This window comes from Rattus rattus, chromosome 3, assembly GCF_011064425.1.
Source record: "Rattus rattus isolate New Zealand chromosome 3, Rrattus_CSIRO_v1, whole genome shotgun sequence".
Taxonomy (NCBI): domain Eukaryota; kingdom Metazoa; phylum Chordata; class Mammalia; order Rodentia; family Muridae; genus Rattus; species Rattus rattus.
In genome coordinates, this window is record NC_046156.1 from 69,392,954 (window position 1) to 69,411,019 (window position 18,066).

General features: G+C 45.3%; 1 protein-coding gene across 6 annotated transcripts in view; it reads left to right on the plus strand.

Moving 5' to 3' along the window:
* Trim2 (tripartite motif containing 2) overlaps nt 1-18,066 on the plus strand; it is a 113,153-nt gene that overhangs the window by 71,678 nt on the left and 23,409 nt on the right. For all 6 annotated transcript variants that reach the window (XM_032898167.1, XM_032898168.1, XM_032898171.1 and 3 more), the window contains exons 4-6: nt 7,135-7,286; nt 8,286-8,466; nt 9,306-10,029. In XM_032898167.1, coding sequence (XP_032754058.1) covers nt 7,135-7,286; nt 8,286-8,466; nt 9,306-10,029 — 1,057 coding nt within the window. The remainder of the gene's footprint in view (nt 1-7,134; nt 7,287-8,285; nt 8,467-9,305; nt 10,030-18,066) is intronic.

Here is an 18,066-nt window from a genome sequence, read left to right on the forward strand (position 1 = left end):
TATCTAAAGGCTCTCACCCTCCTTGAGGTGAGCAAGAGAATTTAAAATATGTTCTGAGCACTTCCTATATGCAGAGTCATTGTGATTCTTTGCGATCGTAAAATTTATAAGCCAGTGCAAGGCCCTGGGGAATTAGCAGCATACATCTTAAAGCAATCCGTTGTCTGATCATAGATTGTAGGACCTCACGGCTATGCTGGTTTGAAACGGGGGTGCTCATTGTGTATGCAAGCCAAACGCAGCATCCCAGATAAATTGCACGCAGTTAATTGCCATGGGTAAATCTTTAAAAACAAGTCAAGCATATGAAGGTTAATAAAGTCGGGTGATTAACAGCAATGCAGGGTGCTGCCACGCTGATTAGCACCAGCCGATGAGAGCCCGTCCAGTGCTGAAATGCTGTGTGCTCTGCTCATTAAATGGCGGGGACAGCACTGCCAAGTGCCAAAGAATGGCAGGCAGTGATCTAAGAGGCTCTTTGCTCTGAAAGCCAACTCTTGAGCTCATGCCTTGTGATCCTAGGTAGACAAATGACCAGGGAACCCTGTCAGTGCCCAGTGAGGCTCCTCACTAACGAGGATGCTGACAGGAAGGGGATGCTCAGGATCTCCCCTCCCCCATCCACCATCAGGCTCTCCACAAAGACCTCTGGATTGGCCACAGGCCTGGAGCATGCTTTTCCCCCAGGAATGCATGCGGTCCTGCCAGCTCCGCTGCTGATGGACACAGACGGTGACCACCTGTCAACAGCAATAAGCTCACCCTGGCCTCTGGCTGCCCTCCCACCCCTGGGGACAGTGGCATCATCTCTCCAGAAACGATGAGCTCAGCTGAGGGACGCATAGTCACCCCACAATTAGTGCTGAACTCAACAAGCCTCAACTGGTAAGGCCTAGACGAGCATTTAAGAACCACTAGCTTTCGGCACTTCAAAATGACTCCCAAGCTCTTTCTCCCAGGTTGGACTTGGAATATTGAACCACGGGGAGTGAACACTTCCTGCCGTCAGCTCAGAGCTGAATAGGGGTTCTTTTTCCTTTTTCTTTTTTTCTTTTAAGGTAAAAAATAGATAACATCAATTTCAGTATTTCCAACACCTGAAAGTGTACAGTTAGTGGGTTTTATATTTATAAAATTATTCAAGTACATTAAATAAACAAATAAGTGTGTGTGTGTGTGTGTGTGTGTGTGTGTGTGTGTGTGATTTCCTAATTCCCTGGTCCTAATTCAACACCCCACAAAAGTCACTTCACAGCTATAAACAGCTATCTTGCCCAGGTAATACGGCCTGTCCTAGTTGTGATTTTCCTGTGTGACTCTCCCTGCAATCCTGGGATCCCTCTAATATGTGGCTGGGTCAGTTTTGTTACTTTATTGTGCAATCCCAAATTTACAAGGGAGATCAGTCTGCCGTTGTCTTGCAATGCCCTTGGCCTAGTGAATTAGGAAAGGCCACACAGACACACAGACACACAGACACACACACACACACACACACACACACACATTTTATTTACTTATTTATTCATTTATTTATTTGCTAGTTTACCTGTTTGCTTATTTACTGATTGATTGATTGATTGATTGATTGATTGACTGGAGACAGGATCTTACTACGTTACCTTGCCTGGCACTCTACTCTCTCTATAGACAGTATGTGTTAACACAGGGCCTCACACTGACAGCAGATCCACTGGCCTCTGCCTCCCACAGACTGTAATTAAAGGTGTTCACCACTACGACCAATCCCTTTTATACATATATTTGGAAGCATTTGGGATTGGGAAATGCCTTATCTAAAAGCTCGGTCAGTTCTCCCATTGAAGCTTTTGGTTTGAGACTGTCCTTGCCTGCAGGTTTCTGTGTCCATTCAGAACTGCATTTCACCTTTGCCTCTGTTTTGGAAGTCTGGGTGTTTCTAGGAATTTGTCTGGGCCCTTGAGGCTATTAAACCTGTTGACATACAACGTCCATAGCGCCATTATAATTCTTTATGTTTCCAAGATGTCAGTAGCAATCTACCCACTTTCCCTCCTGATTTTAGTAATTCAAGGCTTTCCCCTTTCTTGGCCAAACTAAATAAAGTTTTTCTTTTCTTTTTCCCACTTCAGCTTACATTATGTCTTGTCAGCTACACATTTTTCTCTGTGACAGCAACATTCGCCTCAGTCTGTTATGTCTGATGCTAAATTAGCTACCCAGATCCTTTCTGCTTGTACTTTACAGGAAATTTCTTTTTCTACTCCTTTATGCTCAACATTCAACTTGTTTCTTTGGTCATTTATTTATCTATGGCATGGGGGTTAGGTCCACTGCTTGTGCATTTTGGGTATCACTGAGCTGTGTCTCTAAACCTTTTATTGTTGTTGAGTTTTTAAAGATTGATTTTTATCCTTTTACTTGTGTGTGTGTGTGTGTGTGTGTGTGTGTGTGTGTGTGTGTTTATGTGCAGTGCCCTGTGAGACCAGAGACATCCTCTCTTGAGCTAGAGTTACAGGCAGTTGTATATAGCCTGAGGTGGGTGCTAGGAACTAGACTTTGGTACTTTGTAAGAGCAATACATGCTCTTAACAGTAAGCCATCTCTCCAGCCCTGAGACTTTGGTTTTTTTTTTCTTTTTTTTTTTTGGTTCTTTTTTTTGGAGCTGGGGACCGAACCCAGGGCCTTGCGCTTCCTAGGCAAGCGCTCTACCACTGAGCTTAATCCCCAACCCCGACTTTGGTTATTTTGAGGAAGAGTCTCCCTATTTAGTCAAGATTGGCCTTGAACTTACAATCTGCCACCTTCACCTCCCAAGTACTGGGACTGTAGACTGATGACATCATGCTAGACCTTGAAATGTTCTGGGATAGGAACTGCATTGCTAACCTTACTGACCGTTTCCTGTCCATTTCTTGTGGCTTTCAGGGTTCTCTCATTTGTGTAATAGATTGGTTATTAGGTACCTCGGTTCAGTTCTGTTTGAGTTGTCTACTTAGGGTTTATGCAGCCTTTTTGGCTATGTTGATTTGTCTTTTTCATCAAAATTATTAAATATATTTAGTGTTGGTGTGTGTGTGTGTGTGTGTGTGTGTGTGTGTGTGAGAGAGAGAGAGAGAGAGAGAGAGAGAGAGAGAGAGAGAGAGTGTTCTGTACCTAGATCCATAGGTATAGAAATTGTGTCCCACACTGGGCATAGCTTGCGCATATATGACCTCAAAGTCCACCCCCACAGTGACACACTTCTTCTAAAAAGGCCACACCTCCTAATAGAACTACTCCCTATGGACAAGCATTCAAATACATGAGTCTACGGGGCCATTCCTATTCAAACCTCCACATAGATGGTTGTGATCTGCCATGTGAGTGCTGAGAATCGAACCTGTGTCCTCTGGAAGAACAGGCAGCTCTCTTAACAGCTGAGCCATCTCCAGCACCGTCTTCTGTTTTTTTTTTTTTATGACTTATTTTTTCCGTTGGAAATTAAGGCATTTAAAATACTGTGATGAAAGTTGGACATGATGTCATACACCTTCAATTACAACCACTTGAGAAGCTAACTCAGGGAGATGCTGAGATTGAGGATCGCCTGTGCTACACAGTGAAATTCTATATTTACATAGAAAAGTCATGGAAGAAAGAGAATATTTGGGAACTCTGAAATCATATTTTCTCCCCATTCTCTCTCTCTCTCTCTCTCTCTCTCTCTCTCTCTCTCTCTCTCTCTCTCTCTCTCTCTCTCTCCTTTTCTTTAGTGACTTTTCTGGCCCAATTTTGTAAAGGCTGTAATTTTTGTCATGTGTGACCACTGAAATTATGTCCCATTAGGTTAGCTTAGTCGTTGCTAGTGATGTGACAGAGATTTCCTTACTCAGTAAATCCATTTTCCTGTCACCAACTGTTGAAAACATAAATTAAGAAGATGGGCTGGAGAGACAGATGGCCCAGTGTTTGGAGCACTGGCTGCTCTTTCGGAGGATCTGGGTTCAATTCCAGGCACCCTTGTGGCAGCTTAGAATCATCCACAAGGAGAGTTCAGAGGGTGTGGCATCTTCTGCAAGCACCTGGCAAAAAGCTCATCCACAGAAAGCATCATGAAGAGGAGAAAAGGCCTGGTAATCCTAGGCCGATGGGCTCCCCTCTTGATGAGAGTTTAGATTTTGAGTGTCCATGTCTTACCTCATGCTTTTCTCTTTGCACAATTTTCTCCCCACATCATCTCACTCCTCAGACTTCGAGGACAATTGAACTCAGACCAGAAAGTGCAAGTAAGATGACACAGTGTCTGCGACCTCTAACATCAGCGCAGACACAGACTTCAAAATAAGCGTTGCCTTGTCTAACCCATTCTACACTGAGGCAGCATGCGGCCATTCGGAGGGGGGGAGGGAGGGAGGGAGGGAGGGAGGGAGGGAGGGAGGCAGCCTCGGTTGGCAGGGGAAGTGTGCCAGTGGGTCGCATGAGCACTGTTGGTGTGTCACACTCTCCAACCCAGACACTCGCGTCAGTCTCCACACCCTGAATAACCTGAGGGAGGAAACCTTCACATCCCAGTCTTGACTCTTCCATACCGTGACTTCCTGCACTGGTGGGACTCTGTGAGGGTTTACCATGAAGGTGAAATATTTGCTATGTATGATCGAGAAATAAAGGTTCTGATATTGTAAACCGTCTGCTGAAGCCAAGAAGTGGAGAGAGCCTCAGCCCTCACAGAATCGTTTGGAGGATTTACAGCCCTCGAAGGACTGTGCTCCATGGATTCCGGGGAGGACATTTTTTTAAAAAAAAGTTTTCAGAATTTTTTTTGGAAAAGTTCAAATAATTCCTTTCACCAGCCCTTTGAAAGACAAGAATCCTTTTAGATTAATGATTTTTTTAATAAATAAAAAAATTTGTGATACAGGGCTCATATATTGTCACCTAACATTTGCATTTCCAAAAGTAACTTCCAGAAACCTTACTGTAGGGAATTTAGCAGGACGTTGCTTTAGACTTATGGCTTCCTGTTTCCTGAACTGGGAAAGCAAGTACTGTGTTAAAGAAATGTAAGCAACCCAAAGTGCACCCCCAACTAGAGAAAGGGGGTGACTGTGAGGACCCCTCAGCCCATACCTTACCCAGCAGTTTCTGTGTGGTGGACATTGGACTGGAGTGAATAACATAAGGTAAAAAGCAAGCATCCGGCCTTCCCTTGGGAGGTTCAAATCTCCATTTGAGTTTGTCATTAGCATGCCATTTAACAGAGCACAGGCCATGGGCAGAGAAAGCTTTGGGCTACAGTGATGCTAAATGGTTCAGCATCTGCTTACCATACACAGGGCCCTGGGTCTGAGCCCCAGCCCCACTCCCCAACAAACGGGAAGAGAAAGAAAGGGAATTTCCGATTTATGGTCCAAGTCCAACAGATCTTCCTACATGACAAAATTTTTGAAAAATTAATTGATCCTTATAGCAAAAAACAAACACACACACACACACACACAAAACCAAAACAGGTGTGGGGTTTCCAATTTATAGCCCAGGCATAGTCCTAAAAGGTCATTTTATATGACAAAAGGTTAAAATGAAATACACGTTCCTGTAACTTCCTATGTCCTGCATCAGAGTGCAGTGGTGCATGAAATCTGAGATTATTGTGGAAACATTCTGAAGGACTTTTATCTGAATCTGGTTCGCTCAGAAAGATGGTTTCCAAAACATAATCAGCTCCAGAAAATACTATCACAAATAGTGGGACTAAATAAGGAAGGAGTCCTTTGGGTTGCCGTGACACGGACCCCTGGAAGTATGAGTAAGGACATCCTGTGATTCCACAACCCTCAGACTCAGCCATAGCTGAGGCACGACCTGGGCTCTGTGTAGGCAAGTCCCTGTGGTCAGGATCTCGGTTTCAGTGGCACTGTGGAAAATCTATCATCCATCAAGTCAGGTCAGGATCCACGCCCCTTTTGGTCTGTGCGTGACTAAAAATGCCACATAGAGCTCTCCCTTAAAGTGCTATGAGAATTCAAAACAGGCTTTGTGTTACATTGTTACTACCGAGTGTCCATCCTAATGGGGATAAGTGGCTAAACTTCAGGTTAAGGACAGCCAGATGATGTCATTGTCGTCACCACAGCAGTTACTAACTGGGAACTATTCTGAGCTGGTGCAGGGCATCAGGCTCTTGAGTGTATTAATCCAGTGAGTCTGCACAGCAGTCCCGGGGAGCTCGTTGCTGTCATGGATACTCTCATCTCGACAGATGGGCAGAGGTGGAAGTTGAGACTCAGTAGAGTTAGGTCATTTGCCTATGGCCATTCAGCTAAATGTGAGCTGGACCCAGGAATCTGAGGTGAAACTGCAGAGTGCATCTCTGTTCAAGCAGGGGCAGTTGTATGTAAAGTGCAGGAGAGCCCCACCCCCACCCCCGTGTCCGCAGACCTCTCCGGGGATCCTCGGGGCGAATACCACAGTCAGAGCGCAGCAATACAAAGACTGCGTTTGTCATGTCCACTCTCTCGTGTGTATACAGTGGAGCTTTCTGGGGTCTCTCCGACATGTTCTATGATGACAGAGTGAATGCAGAAGCAGGGAGGAGAATCCAGCTGCCTTCGGTCGAGCGAAACAGAAATGAACTGAAATGCAAAGCAATGTCAAGTTTTCACCCTCAGTAACAAGTTCTGTTCCTCACCGCTAGTATTTAAGTGGCTTCATGATTGCAGTCATTATATTAATAATGTTTTGTTTCCTTTTTAATATGACAAATATGTATGGGAAGAACCACATATGCAAAAGCACTTGTTTTCTTTTTCTGAGACAGGGTCTCGCTGTGTAGCCCCGGCTGCCTTGAAACTTGCTATGTGGACCAGGTTGGCCTGGAACTGACAAAACTCCATCTTCCTTTGCCTTCTGAGTGCTGGGACTAAAGACTCCCACCACCATGCCTGACTCAGAAACTCTTTTGAGGTCCTCAGTACTTTTTGAAGAGCTTAGAGGGGTTCTAAGACCAAAGTGTTTAAGAGCCATAGCCAGTGGCTTTGGCGTCCGATGCACCTGTCTGAGGCCTGTCATGGCAAAATTTGGGCCGTGTAATACCAACAGCTTCAGTGACTGGGGATGACGGGAGAATGTGTATGTGCTTCCTGTAGAGTAAGCTCTCTGTGTTACCCACAGGTGATGGAATTTTACTGCCAGTCCTGTGAGACCGCCATGTGTCGGGAGTGCACGGAGGGGGAGCACGCGGAGCACCCCACAGTCCCGCTGAAGGACGTGGTGGAGCAGCATAAGGCCTCACTCCAGGTCCAGCTGGATGCAGTCAACAAAAGGTGCCATGCCCCTGCAGACTCCCCATCCCATGGGAGGCCTGGCCTCCACATCCAGTATCTCTGAGATGGTAGGGTCGTGTTAGCCTTATACATACCTATGTCTTATGTGCTCCTTGATCATGTGACCTCAGAAATTCCTGCCTGAAGCCAGAGCTGAGCCTTTCCTCAGAGCTGCTGATGTAAGCTCTGCCTGCGGTGCTAGCTGGGATGGCTCCTCCCAGCCTGAGCCCTGCACAATGGTGCTGAGCAGGGGTTGCTCAGATTTCCTCCTGCGTTTGCTTTGAGGGTGTTTTGTTTTGTTTCCCCCTTTGGCATGGACACGAATGAATATAGTAGCCATGTCCGATATGAGAGAAACCAAAAAGGAGGTTAACAATCAGCTGTAAAACAAAATAGTCGATAGTCTTCCTGTCAACAATCCTAGTGAGAAAAGTATAGTTGTTCAATGTTACCTAAAGGAACTTGGAAACCTACAAGAGTTCTCCAGGTACACTGAGTTCTGAGAAGTTTACGTGGCTGGAGGGAAAAGCAAAAGATAAAGCTAGACACTTAGAATATAGAGGTTCTCCAGCACGGGCAATTCTGTACACACACACACACACACACACACACACACACACACACACACACACACACACATTTGGTGGTACCTATACCCATTTTGGGTATCTTAGCAGTGGTGGGTTGGGATATGCATTTGGAGTAGAGGAGAGAACTCTGATAAACATCCTCTATGTACTGGGTAATCTTCTGCTACAAGGAATATCTGGCCATAACCGTTCTTCAAAGACCTTTGTACCATCAATATTTAACCCAGATGATTGAAGGTAGATTGAAATAGATGTGACCCTGAAGGACTCACTCCTTCCATTCTATTGCCTTTTAAAGGTGACGCAAAGTGCATAGAAAAAGCCATTAGAGAACCTGAAAGCGTAGAGAGGCTTTGGAATATTTCTAGGTAGATGTTAAATGATCAATAACAACTGTCCTGTCTCTCAGACTCCCAGAAATAGATTCTGCTCTTCAGTTCATCTCAGAAATCATCCATCAGTTAACCAACCAAAAGGCCAGCATTGTGGACGACATCCACTCCACCTTTGATGAACTGCAGAAGACTTTAAATGTTCGCAAGAGCGTGCTGCTCATGGAGCTTGAGGTCAACTATGGCCTCAAACACAAAGTAAGGCTCTGCAGTCCCACAGGCTTCCTGTAAGAGATGTGGCACAGGGGGCCTCTGCACTCACGGCACCTGCCTACTGCCTTCTAACAGTGGCAGGGGCAGCAGGGACCTACAGCACTGTACTTCATCACCACTCTTCTTCCTGGGGACCAACAGTGAACTGCTCTTTACATTTAGTAGAAAACTCCCCCTTTTTTCTTTCAGCAAAACTGGGATCCTGTGACTTTCTTTCTGTAGCAATTTATAGTTTGCTGTGAGGAGAGGTTGCATATAGAAATGTTTTCAGGGCTTAAGGTTGCCTGGAATGTTTTCCTCCCTTAATTATAGGTGGAGGAGCCTCTTAGCTGCTCTCACCTACACTAACCTGTTCCTCAACTTCAAAGTGAACCTGACTGCAGCCTTTGTTTGGCTCTGCAAGTCTGTTCACCAAGCCAGGGTGGGGAGCTTCGGGTATTCAGGTGTACACTTCTCAAATGCTTGGGTTTTGTTCCCTGAGGTGGTGACGGGCGGCTCTGAACGCTAGGGAAAAGCCACTGAGTAATGACTAATTCACATCGAGGAGACAATTTGTTTGCCCCATGTAAACAGATGACCCAAGAAACGCACGTGTGGGTGAGAGGCAGGGTGAGGCGGAAGGGAAATGGTACTGGAAATGCAACTTAGCATTTTGCATGGGTTCACTGGGTTAAATGGAATGCAGATGGTTCTGAGCCACCTGAGTGGGCGGGCACAGAAGTTGGTTCTTTTGGGCGGAGGGCTCTGCCCCAGCTCCTGACAAGTGTCCTGCAGGTTGCACTGTGTCCTGTAGGAAGCGCTCATTGCCTCTGTGTACCTGACAGGTGCTGCAGTCGCAGCTGGATACCCTGCTCCAAGGCCAGGAAAGCATTAAGAGCTGCAGCAACTTCACAGCGCAAGCCCTCAACCATGGCACGGAGACGGAGGTGCTGCTGGTGAAGAAGCAGATGAGCGAGAAGCTCAACGAACTGGCGGACCAAGACTTCCCACTGCACCCGCGCGAGAACGATCAGCTGGATTTTATCGTGGAAACTGAGGGACTGAAAAAGTCTATCCACAACCTGGGGACCATCCTCACCACTAACGCGGTCGCCTCTGAGACGGTGGCCACGGGCGAGGGGCTTCGGCAGACCATCATCGGGCAGCCCATGTCCGTTACTATAACCACCAAGGACAAAGACGGAGAGCTGTGCAAGACAGGCAACGCATACCTCACCGCTGAGCTCAGCACCCCCGACGGCAGCGTGGCAGACGGAGAGATCCTGGACAACAAGAACGGCACCTACGAGTTCTTGTATACTGTGCAGAAGGAGGGGGACTTCACCCTGTCTCTCAGGCTCTACGACCAACACATCCGAGGCAGCCCGTTTAAGCTCAAGGTCATCCGCTCTGCCGACGTGTCCCCCACCACCGAGGGCGTGAAGCGACGAGTCAAGTCCCCAGGGAGCGGGCACGTCAAGCAGAAGGCTGTAAAGAGACCGGCCAGCATGTACAGCACCGGCAAGCGAAAAGAGAACCCCATCGAGGACGACTTGATCTTCCGAGTGGGTAAGGAGTGGGCGCTGTGCCCGGACTGAGGGACTAAGGGGCTACCTGGCAAGCACTCCTTGCCAGTTGGAATCCTGCATTTCCGAGCAGGTGGGGAGTTTCTGGTTGTTTTGTTAGGCTAGTTTCTGTAGGCTCTTCCAAAATGTTTCTTCTTTCCTTCCCCCTCCCCAACCCCCTTCCCCCTTTTCCTGATAAATGCAGCCAGTGAGAAGCTGAAAATAAGAAGGGGCCGGGTGTCGGGGGTGGGGGAAGAAGAACCAATAATACAATAGCAATTAAAAAAATTGTTTATAACCTGGAAATTCAGTAAGATTCTCACTTTGGCGGGAGTGTCTTTGGAGGACTCCTGACTAACCCAAACACAGAGCCTTGCCTCAGGCAAATTCTTGTATTTCTGTGAAATCTATGGGTTTGGGAGCAGCAGTCCCACAGAGTTCAAATACCTCTCTGCCTCCACTCCTGCAAGGAGTGGGAGATCTGAGGGAGTCAGTCTGCAGGGCAAGCCGGCTGTGCAGAGCTGGAAAACAGCTCCCAAGACCTCAGGGTGGAGAAGGAAATTGGTTTGGGGTGGGGTTGGCAATGAAGCCAGAGGTGTAGCATGAGCTCAGAGGTGGGAATGCAGTTGCCCCTCCCTCTGATTTATGACGGGTAGCTTTTAATGTTTGTTTTCACCGCTTGTTTTCTCAAGAGAAAAGGACCTAAACATAAACCAAAAAAAGGGTGTTCAGCCATTCTTAAGGAAAAGCAAAGCTTGCGTTTTGTTTCAGAAAGGATCAGTAGCCTGCCTCTTTCCCGTGTTATGCAGCCTGCCTGTTCTTCCTGCTCCCTCCTGTGCAGGGCCTGAGAGTACTGCACAGATTGTTAACTGACACACCTAGAAAGGAAACGGAGTTCTCTACCACAGAATTCAGAGACTGGGAGTTTACAGATACGCACAGCATGTATGCTCTGGGCAGGAAGGAAGGAGGAAGGGAGCATGCTGGCCAACTTTCCCTCCCATCTCTTTTCCCTGTACTATCTTGGCAACTAAGTCACCTTGGAACACTGTGGGCTGAGTTGCCCTGTTAGTTCTCAAGGCTGAATCCTGGTAAAGACTGTGGAATGACGACATGTAATTTGTTCATTTGGAGCATGCTTTTCTTGGTCACCTGTGTAGTATGGTTCCAGGGGACAGGCTAGGACAGACACAGGACTGGATCCTGCCACTCCAGTTCTTCCACTTAAGCCTTAGTCCTATCCGATTCCTTCGGCTTCCATGTCCATAAAATGCAAAGTTCTCCTTTAGATGCTTCCATGGGGTGGGGGTGGGGAGGGACCTTGATAAATCAATTTCATTTCTTTTTATAGTCCATTTCGTCCATATAGTACCATCTTTAATTATGTATGAGGGACCTTCATACTGTTTACATAATGACTACAAGTGGGCATTCTCCTCAGCAGTGTAAAGCTTCCCTTTATCCACATCCTCATCAACATACTTTGTGTTTTTGACGGTTGGTCGGTTTTAATTTGTATTTACCTAGTAGTTAGTAGTGTTGAACACTTTTATATACTTGTTGGCCACCTGGATGTCTTTTAAGAAATGTCTATCTATATCATTTGCCCATGTTTAAATAGTAATAATAATGAATTATTATTATTATTGGCACAAGTACATCAGCATGCATGTGGAAGTCGGAGGACAACTTCAGGGTTAGTCCTCTCCTTGCTCTGTAAGAGTTCTGACCATCAGACCACTAGGTCTGTTTCGTGAGTCTTGACCTGCTGTGCATCTCACTGGCCCCCGGCTGTCTTCTCGCCATTGACTGTTTGGAGCCCAGAGCCCAGATGGACTGGTGCACCAATACAACTCCAGCATTTGAGAGTCTGAGGCAGAAGGATTTCAAGCTCAAGGTTACAAATGCAATGATTTTTCTTAATTTCTTTTTATGAGTATAACAGCTCGGCAACATTAAGCTAAGAAATTTCTCTTCAATAAATAAAATAATCACCAGAGTGAAGAGACTAATAGCAAACAAAAAAGAAAGCTTGTGTGATTACTTTAGCTCCTTACGTATCTTGGATATCAAGGCTTTCGTAGATGTGTGGTTGGCAAGGATTTTCTTCTATTTAACTCTATGGATGGAGTTGCTAGGCTCATATCTAAAGCGCCATTGCTCCAACCAGCATCGTGAGCTCCTCTCCCTGTGCTTCTTCCTGTGGGGTTGGCAGCCTCAGGTTCTAGGTGTTGAGTCTTTAATCGGGTGTAGGTTGCCTTTGTACTTGATATGAGGTCAGCTCTAATAATCTGCATGCCAACATCTGGACCTCCCAGCACCGTTTATGGAAGAGATTATTTTTGTCCCCATCGTCGCCTCTTTGTCACAGATTAAATTAACCATAAATGTGTGGCTTTATTTCTGAGCACTCATTCTGTTTGTGGTCTGTGAGTTTTTCTCTGTTTTTGGGACAATCTCACTCACTATGTTCACTTTGTAGTCCAGGCTCCCCTTAAATTCTATATTCCCTATCTTCGACTACCAAGCGCTGGGATTATAGGACGAGCATGACTTCTGAGTCTTGTATTCCACTAGAGTGTGTGTGTGTGTGTGTGTGTGTGTGTGTGTGTGTGCGCATGTGTCCTTTTTAGACTAATATTATTCTTTTTGTCAGGAATAGCATAAAGTAGATGTTGAAATCAGATGCTATAATGTCTCTAGATTTGCTTTTTTTCCTTTTAGCTTTAGCTTTTTGGAGGTTTCTGTGGTCACACATGAATATTAGCATTGCTTTTTCTACTTCTTTGAAAAAAAAATGTCATTGGGATTTCGGAAAGCATTGCAGTGACTTTGCAGATCACTTTGAGTATGGATGCTCTCCAATATGTATTCTTTCAATCTGTGAGCACAGAATATTTTCCCACTTATTAATGCCTTCATAAATTCTTTCATAAATGTTTCTTGGTGTTCAGTGTCCAGACCTTTTATACTATTGGTTAAAAATATCCTTAGGACTTGTGTAGTTGTTGTTTTAATTCTTTAGCCTCATGCCTTAATCCAGACTCTAGTAAAAGTCAGCACTCATGATGCAGTAATGAAGCTCAAAAAAAGTGTTTTTAATTCCAGAACTCCAGAGGCAGAGGCAGGCAGATCTCTGAGATCAAGGCCAGCCTGGTCTACAAAGTGAGTTTCAGGACAGCCAGGGCTACATGGTGAGACCATGTCTTGAACTCTGCACCTCCCACAAAAAAAAACCCCACAAAAACAAAAACAAAAACAAAACCATTAAATTAAAGGTTTTCGGGCTGGGGATTTAGCTCAGTGGTAGAGCGCTTGCCTAGGAAGCGCAAGGCTCTGGGTTCGGTCCCCAGCTCCGGAAAAAAAAAGAACCAAAAAAAAAAAAAAAAAATTAAAGGAATTCTAGATGGTGTTTGGAATCAGGGGAAGGGTGTGGGCATTTTCTGAGGCAGGCACTGTGCTGTGTGTCATCTTACTGAAGATCTCTAGTAGATATAAGACTACTCCAGTTCTGATTCCTCCGCTGAATAATATACCTGTTGATATAATAATATACCTGTTGATATGATGTTAGGTACGCTGGAGGCAGCTACTGCTAGCTTATTCGATGGTTCCATGGTATTAACTTGAAGTCACTAAAAATTATTTAAACTTTGGAAATAAGTAAATACCACAGATCAGAGCTCCCTCTCCCAATCCCTCAGCCTACTCCTAAAGCCATATCATCAGGGCAACATATAATTATCCTTACCACGGCAGGAATACAGACTTAGAGAAGTGAAAGCTGCAATCTTTAAACGCCCCTTAACTTCTGTGGTTTTCCAAAGTTGAGTGGTGCGGTATCTCCCATGTCTGACAACTTAATTGAATGCCCACTGTAAGTGAATTATAGTGTCTCTCAAATATTTTGTTGGAAAAGAATTCTGAATGAGTTGAGAGAAGTAACTCAGAGCTCCTGTTGGTGACAGTTCCCGGCCATGCAGAAATTCCTTTCTGGGCTTGCTGACTAGGAGTTATGAGCTGGTTTAGTCAGCGTCAGAGAGCATCATTGAACAAAGGGGAAGCAGACGATGTGGGAGGGAGGGAAAGAATCACAGTTGAATTGTTTCGAAATATGTAATTCATACCCCATACCTTAATGAGTTAGTGGGAAATTGGATGAAGCACTCATCTGTACTCTAGAGTGTGTCATCTGAGATGGATGTGTGGGGCTGGAGAGGCAGTGTAGCTCAGAACATTCTTCAGACTCTGGGATTGATCCACCAGGATGCAGAAGAGAAAATGTGCATAGAATAGGATGGAATAGAATACAATAGGATAGGATAGGATAGGATACAATACGATACGATACGATACAATAGATTTCATGTAGCATGGAAAAGTTCATAGAAACATTCTATCTTATCTCATGTCCCATTCCTCCCTCACCTCTGTAAACCACTTTCTTCCTTAAACTCTGAGATAGGGAGGTCATGTTAAATAAGCTCACTCTAAGACCTCTATCTCAGTCCTTTGATAATCTTACCCTTGGGAATGCTCCCTTCATTTAAAGTGGAAGTAGTAGTTTATAGTTACTGTAATGTTAAGTACTAGGCACTGTACTTAATGTGCTAATCAGATTTCTCTTCCTATTTAAAAAAAAAAAAAAACCCTTGAGATATTAACTAAAAAAAGAGAAAAGGTTTATTTGGCTCACAGTTTTGGAGACTCTAGTAAACGGTTGGTCAGTTCCATTGCTTTGGGGCCTGTGGTGAGGCAGTGCCTTGTGTTGTGAGGACATGATGAAGTGATTGTCTTACTTCATGGTGACTTGAGAAACAAAGTCAGGAAGAGTAGGGCTGAAGTCCCCATATCTTCCTCAAGGTATGCCACTAATGAACTAACTTCCTTCTACCACGCCTTTCTTAGTCAGGGTTTCTATTCCTGCACAAAACATCGTTGCCAAGAAGCAAGTTGGGGAGGAAAGGGTTTATTCAGCTCACACTTCCACGTTGCTGTTCATCACCAAAGGAAGTCAGGACTGGAACTCACACAGGGCAGGAACCTGGAGGCAGGAGCTGATGCAGAGGCCATGGAGGGATGCTGCTTATTGGCTTGCTTCCCCTGGCTTGCTTAGCCTGCTTTCTTATTGAACGCAGGACCAGCATCCCAGGGATGGCATCACCCACAATGGGCTGGGCCATGCCTGCCCCAATCACTAATTGAGAAAATGCCTTACAGCTGGATCTCATGGAGGCATTTCCTCAAGGGAGGCTCCTTCCTCTGTGATAACTCCAGCTTGTGTCAAGTTGACACACAAAACCAGCCAGTACAACACCCTACCTCTTAAAGGTTCAAACACCCCCAGTAGTGCTGTAAGCCAAGGACCAAGCCTTCAATACATGGGCCTTTGGGTCACTTTCTACCTCCCAACTTGAGCTCTGTGCCATAAAGTGTAACAAGGGAACAGGACAGATGTTACAGATGTTACGCACTCAGAGAGCTTATGGTGTAGGGAGGGATACAATTAAGCAGTTAGTATAGTGTGGTGGGCAGGAGTGGACTTCTCTAAAGGATTCTAAGAGAAAATGTGATCCATGTGAGCCCAAAGAAAGCTGTCAATTTAAAGTCTAAAATGATACACCCTGGAGCTGGCGAGAGCGCTGCTGTTGCAGAGGACCAGAGTTCAGTTCCCAGTACCCATATAGGGTGGCTCAGGACCACTTGTAATTCCAGCTTCAGGGCCTCCGTGGACACTTGCACACATGTGTGTGAATCATCGGCCTATTCCGTCCATAAGGGCAGTGGAAGCAGGGACGTCAAAGGGGGGTTTGGAAGCCCAGTGAGTGTGTACGGTGAATGACCACACTGGGACCGCTTGTCAGTAGGCAGGACAACTCTACTTAGGGTGATTGAAGGCTTAGCAAGTGTTAGGGGACTGAGGGTAAGGACATCCAGGATGGGCAAAGGTCAGTGGCTTATGGCTTAAGGTACCTGGCAAACCTCATTAGCCTGGGGAAGCATTTCAGGAATCTCAAGTGCTGAATGAACGGGTGTTATCAGGAGAATGGAAATTGATCTTATAAACTAATTGAGGCCACCTGACCTTCCTCAGATAGAGGTGAGTGTGGAGGCTTAGAATTCCCTGGACAAGGTCAGAGAAAGAGAAATTTTGTTAAAGGAAGGAATTCCCCATTCTGTTCTAAGTCCCAGAAGGCTACCATGTCAGTGGTAGACTTTGACCTTAATTAGCAGAGTTTTTCCAGACATGTGCACATACATGCAGATGATGATGATGATGATGATGATGATGATGATGATGATGATGATGATAAAGATGACGACAATAACTATTACTTTTGGACAGGGCCTCACTATGTAGCCCTGGTGGTCCTTGACCTCGATGTAGACCAGACTGGCCTGGAACTCAGAGATGGGGCACATGTGTCTGCCCCTGCCTCTTGAGTGCTGTGATTAAGGAATATACCACCGGAGCTGGCCAAAGAGAAATCGTGTGTATATATTGAAAAAGTGCAGTTTTCTCTTTCTTCTGTGTCTAACGTGACTAGCTCCAGCCTTCTCAACTGCACGGTGGAGGAGATGCTGTTTATCCCGATGGCTCATGACAGAGAGTTTGTAAGAAAGTGCTGTGCGTATTGCTGAACATTTCGTTTTCTCACGATGCAGCACGTCCCTGCCTCAGTTACATCTGGGAAGATTCTTTCATTCAAACTCCTTCATACCAAGTTGGGGAGAGTGGTCAGAAGAGGTATTCATTGCTGGTCCTCTGAATTCAGTTTAGGGGTTCACTTCCTAGACGTTTGGAAGTGATCATGGAGAGTAGGGTTCAGATGCTGTAGGTTTGAAAATTCCTCTTGTGATTCCTAGGCTAGTTTTCCATCCAGAAAAAAAAAAAGCTTAATTATCTTTTTTCTTACTTTTCTTTTCTTTCTTTTTTATTTTCTTTTTGATACAGAGTTACTCTGTGTAGCTCTGGATATCCTGGAACTTGCTCTGTGGACCAGACCAGGCTGGCCTCCCACTCAGAGATCCTCCTGCCTGAGCCTCCCAGTGTGGGGATTAAATGTGTGCACTGCCACAACCACCCTAATAGTTTAATTACCTTAAGAAATTATTGCTAAATTATTTATAGCTCCCTTAAGTCTGATTAGTTAATAACTAATATAAGTAATTATGAAATGAATCTTTCAGATGAAAATAGGAAATGATTTGATAAGTACTGTTAATATATGTATTGTTTTTCTTATCAGTGTTGTGAAAGACTTTGTCTTCATTACATATTTTTAATGTTCTGTGTACATATATCTGCACGCATGTGTGTGCACATGTGTGTGTGCATGCATGTCTGTGTGTGTGTGCAAGTTAGGAAAATGCTCTAAGACCGGGACACGTCACCCGCCCTCGTCAGTTACTTAAAATACTGTAGAGAGACAAAAAAGACTTGTCTGTTGACCAAATAGAATTTCCTAAGGAGCTGGAAATGTAAAGCTTGACCCAAATAATTTCCAACTTCTGTAATTCCTACTTTCTTCATTTTCACGACAAGCCACTGTACAAACACTTGAGTGTTCTATCCACGGGTAGCACAGTGTTGGCATGGCATCTACTTCAGTTGCCAGTAAAAGGTAATCAGCATCAATTGTCCTTCGAGATAAGCTGATGCAAACTGGGTTCAGGACAAAGAAAGGACGATGGGAATCTCTGACGAGACGGAAGGTGCTCCTAAGAATGAGGGCCGGGGAAAGTGCAGGCATGCACTAGGCTGGGGCTGGGGAGGCGTGGACTTTAGCCTCTCTCTCTCTCTCTCTCTCTCTCTCTCTCTCTCTCTCTCTCTCTCTCTCTCTGTGTGTGTGTGTGTGTGTGTGTGTGTGTGTGTGTGTGTGTGTGTGTGTGTGCAGGCATTCATGTGAATGTCAGAATGTCAGAGGACAACTCTTTCCTCTATGGGGGATTTGGGGCAGGAACTCAAGCTTGAGTACTTGAGTGGCAAAGGCTTTTTTTTTTCCTACCTGCTGAGTGGCCTTGCTGAGCCATACCTGTT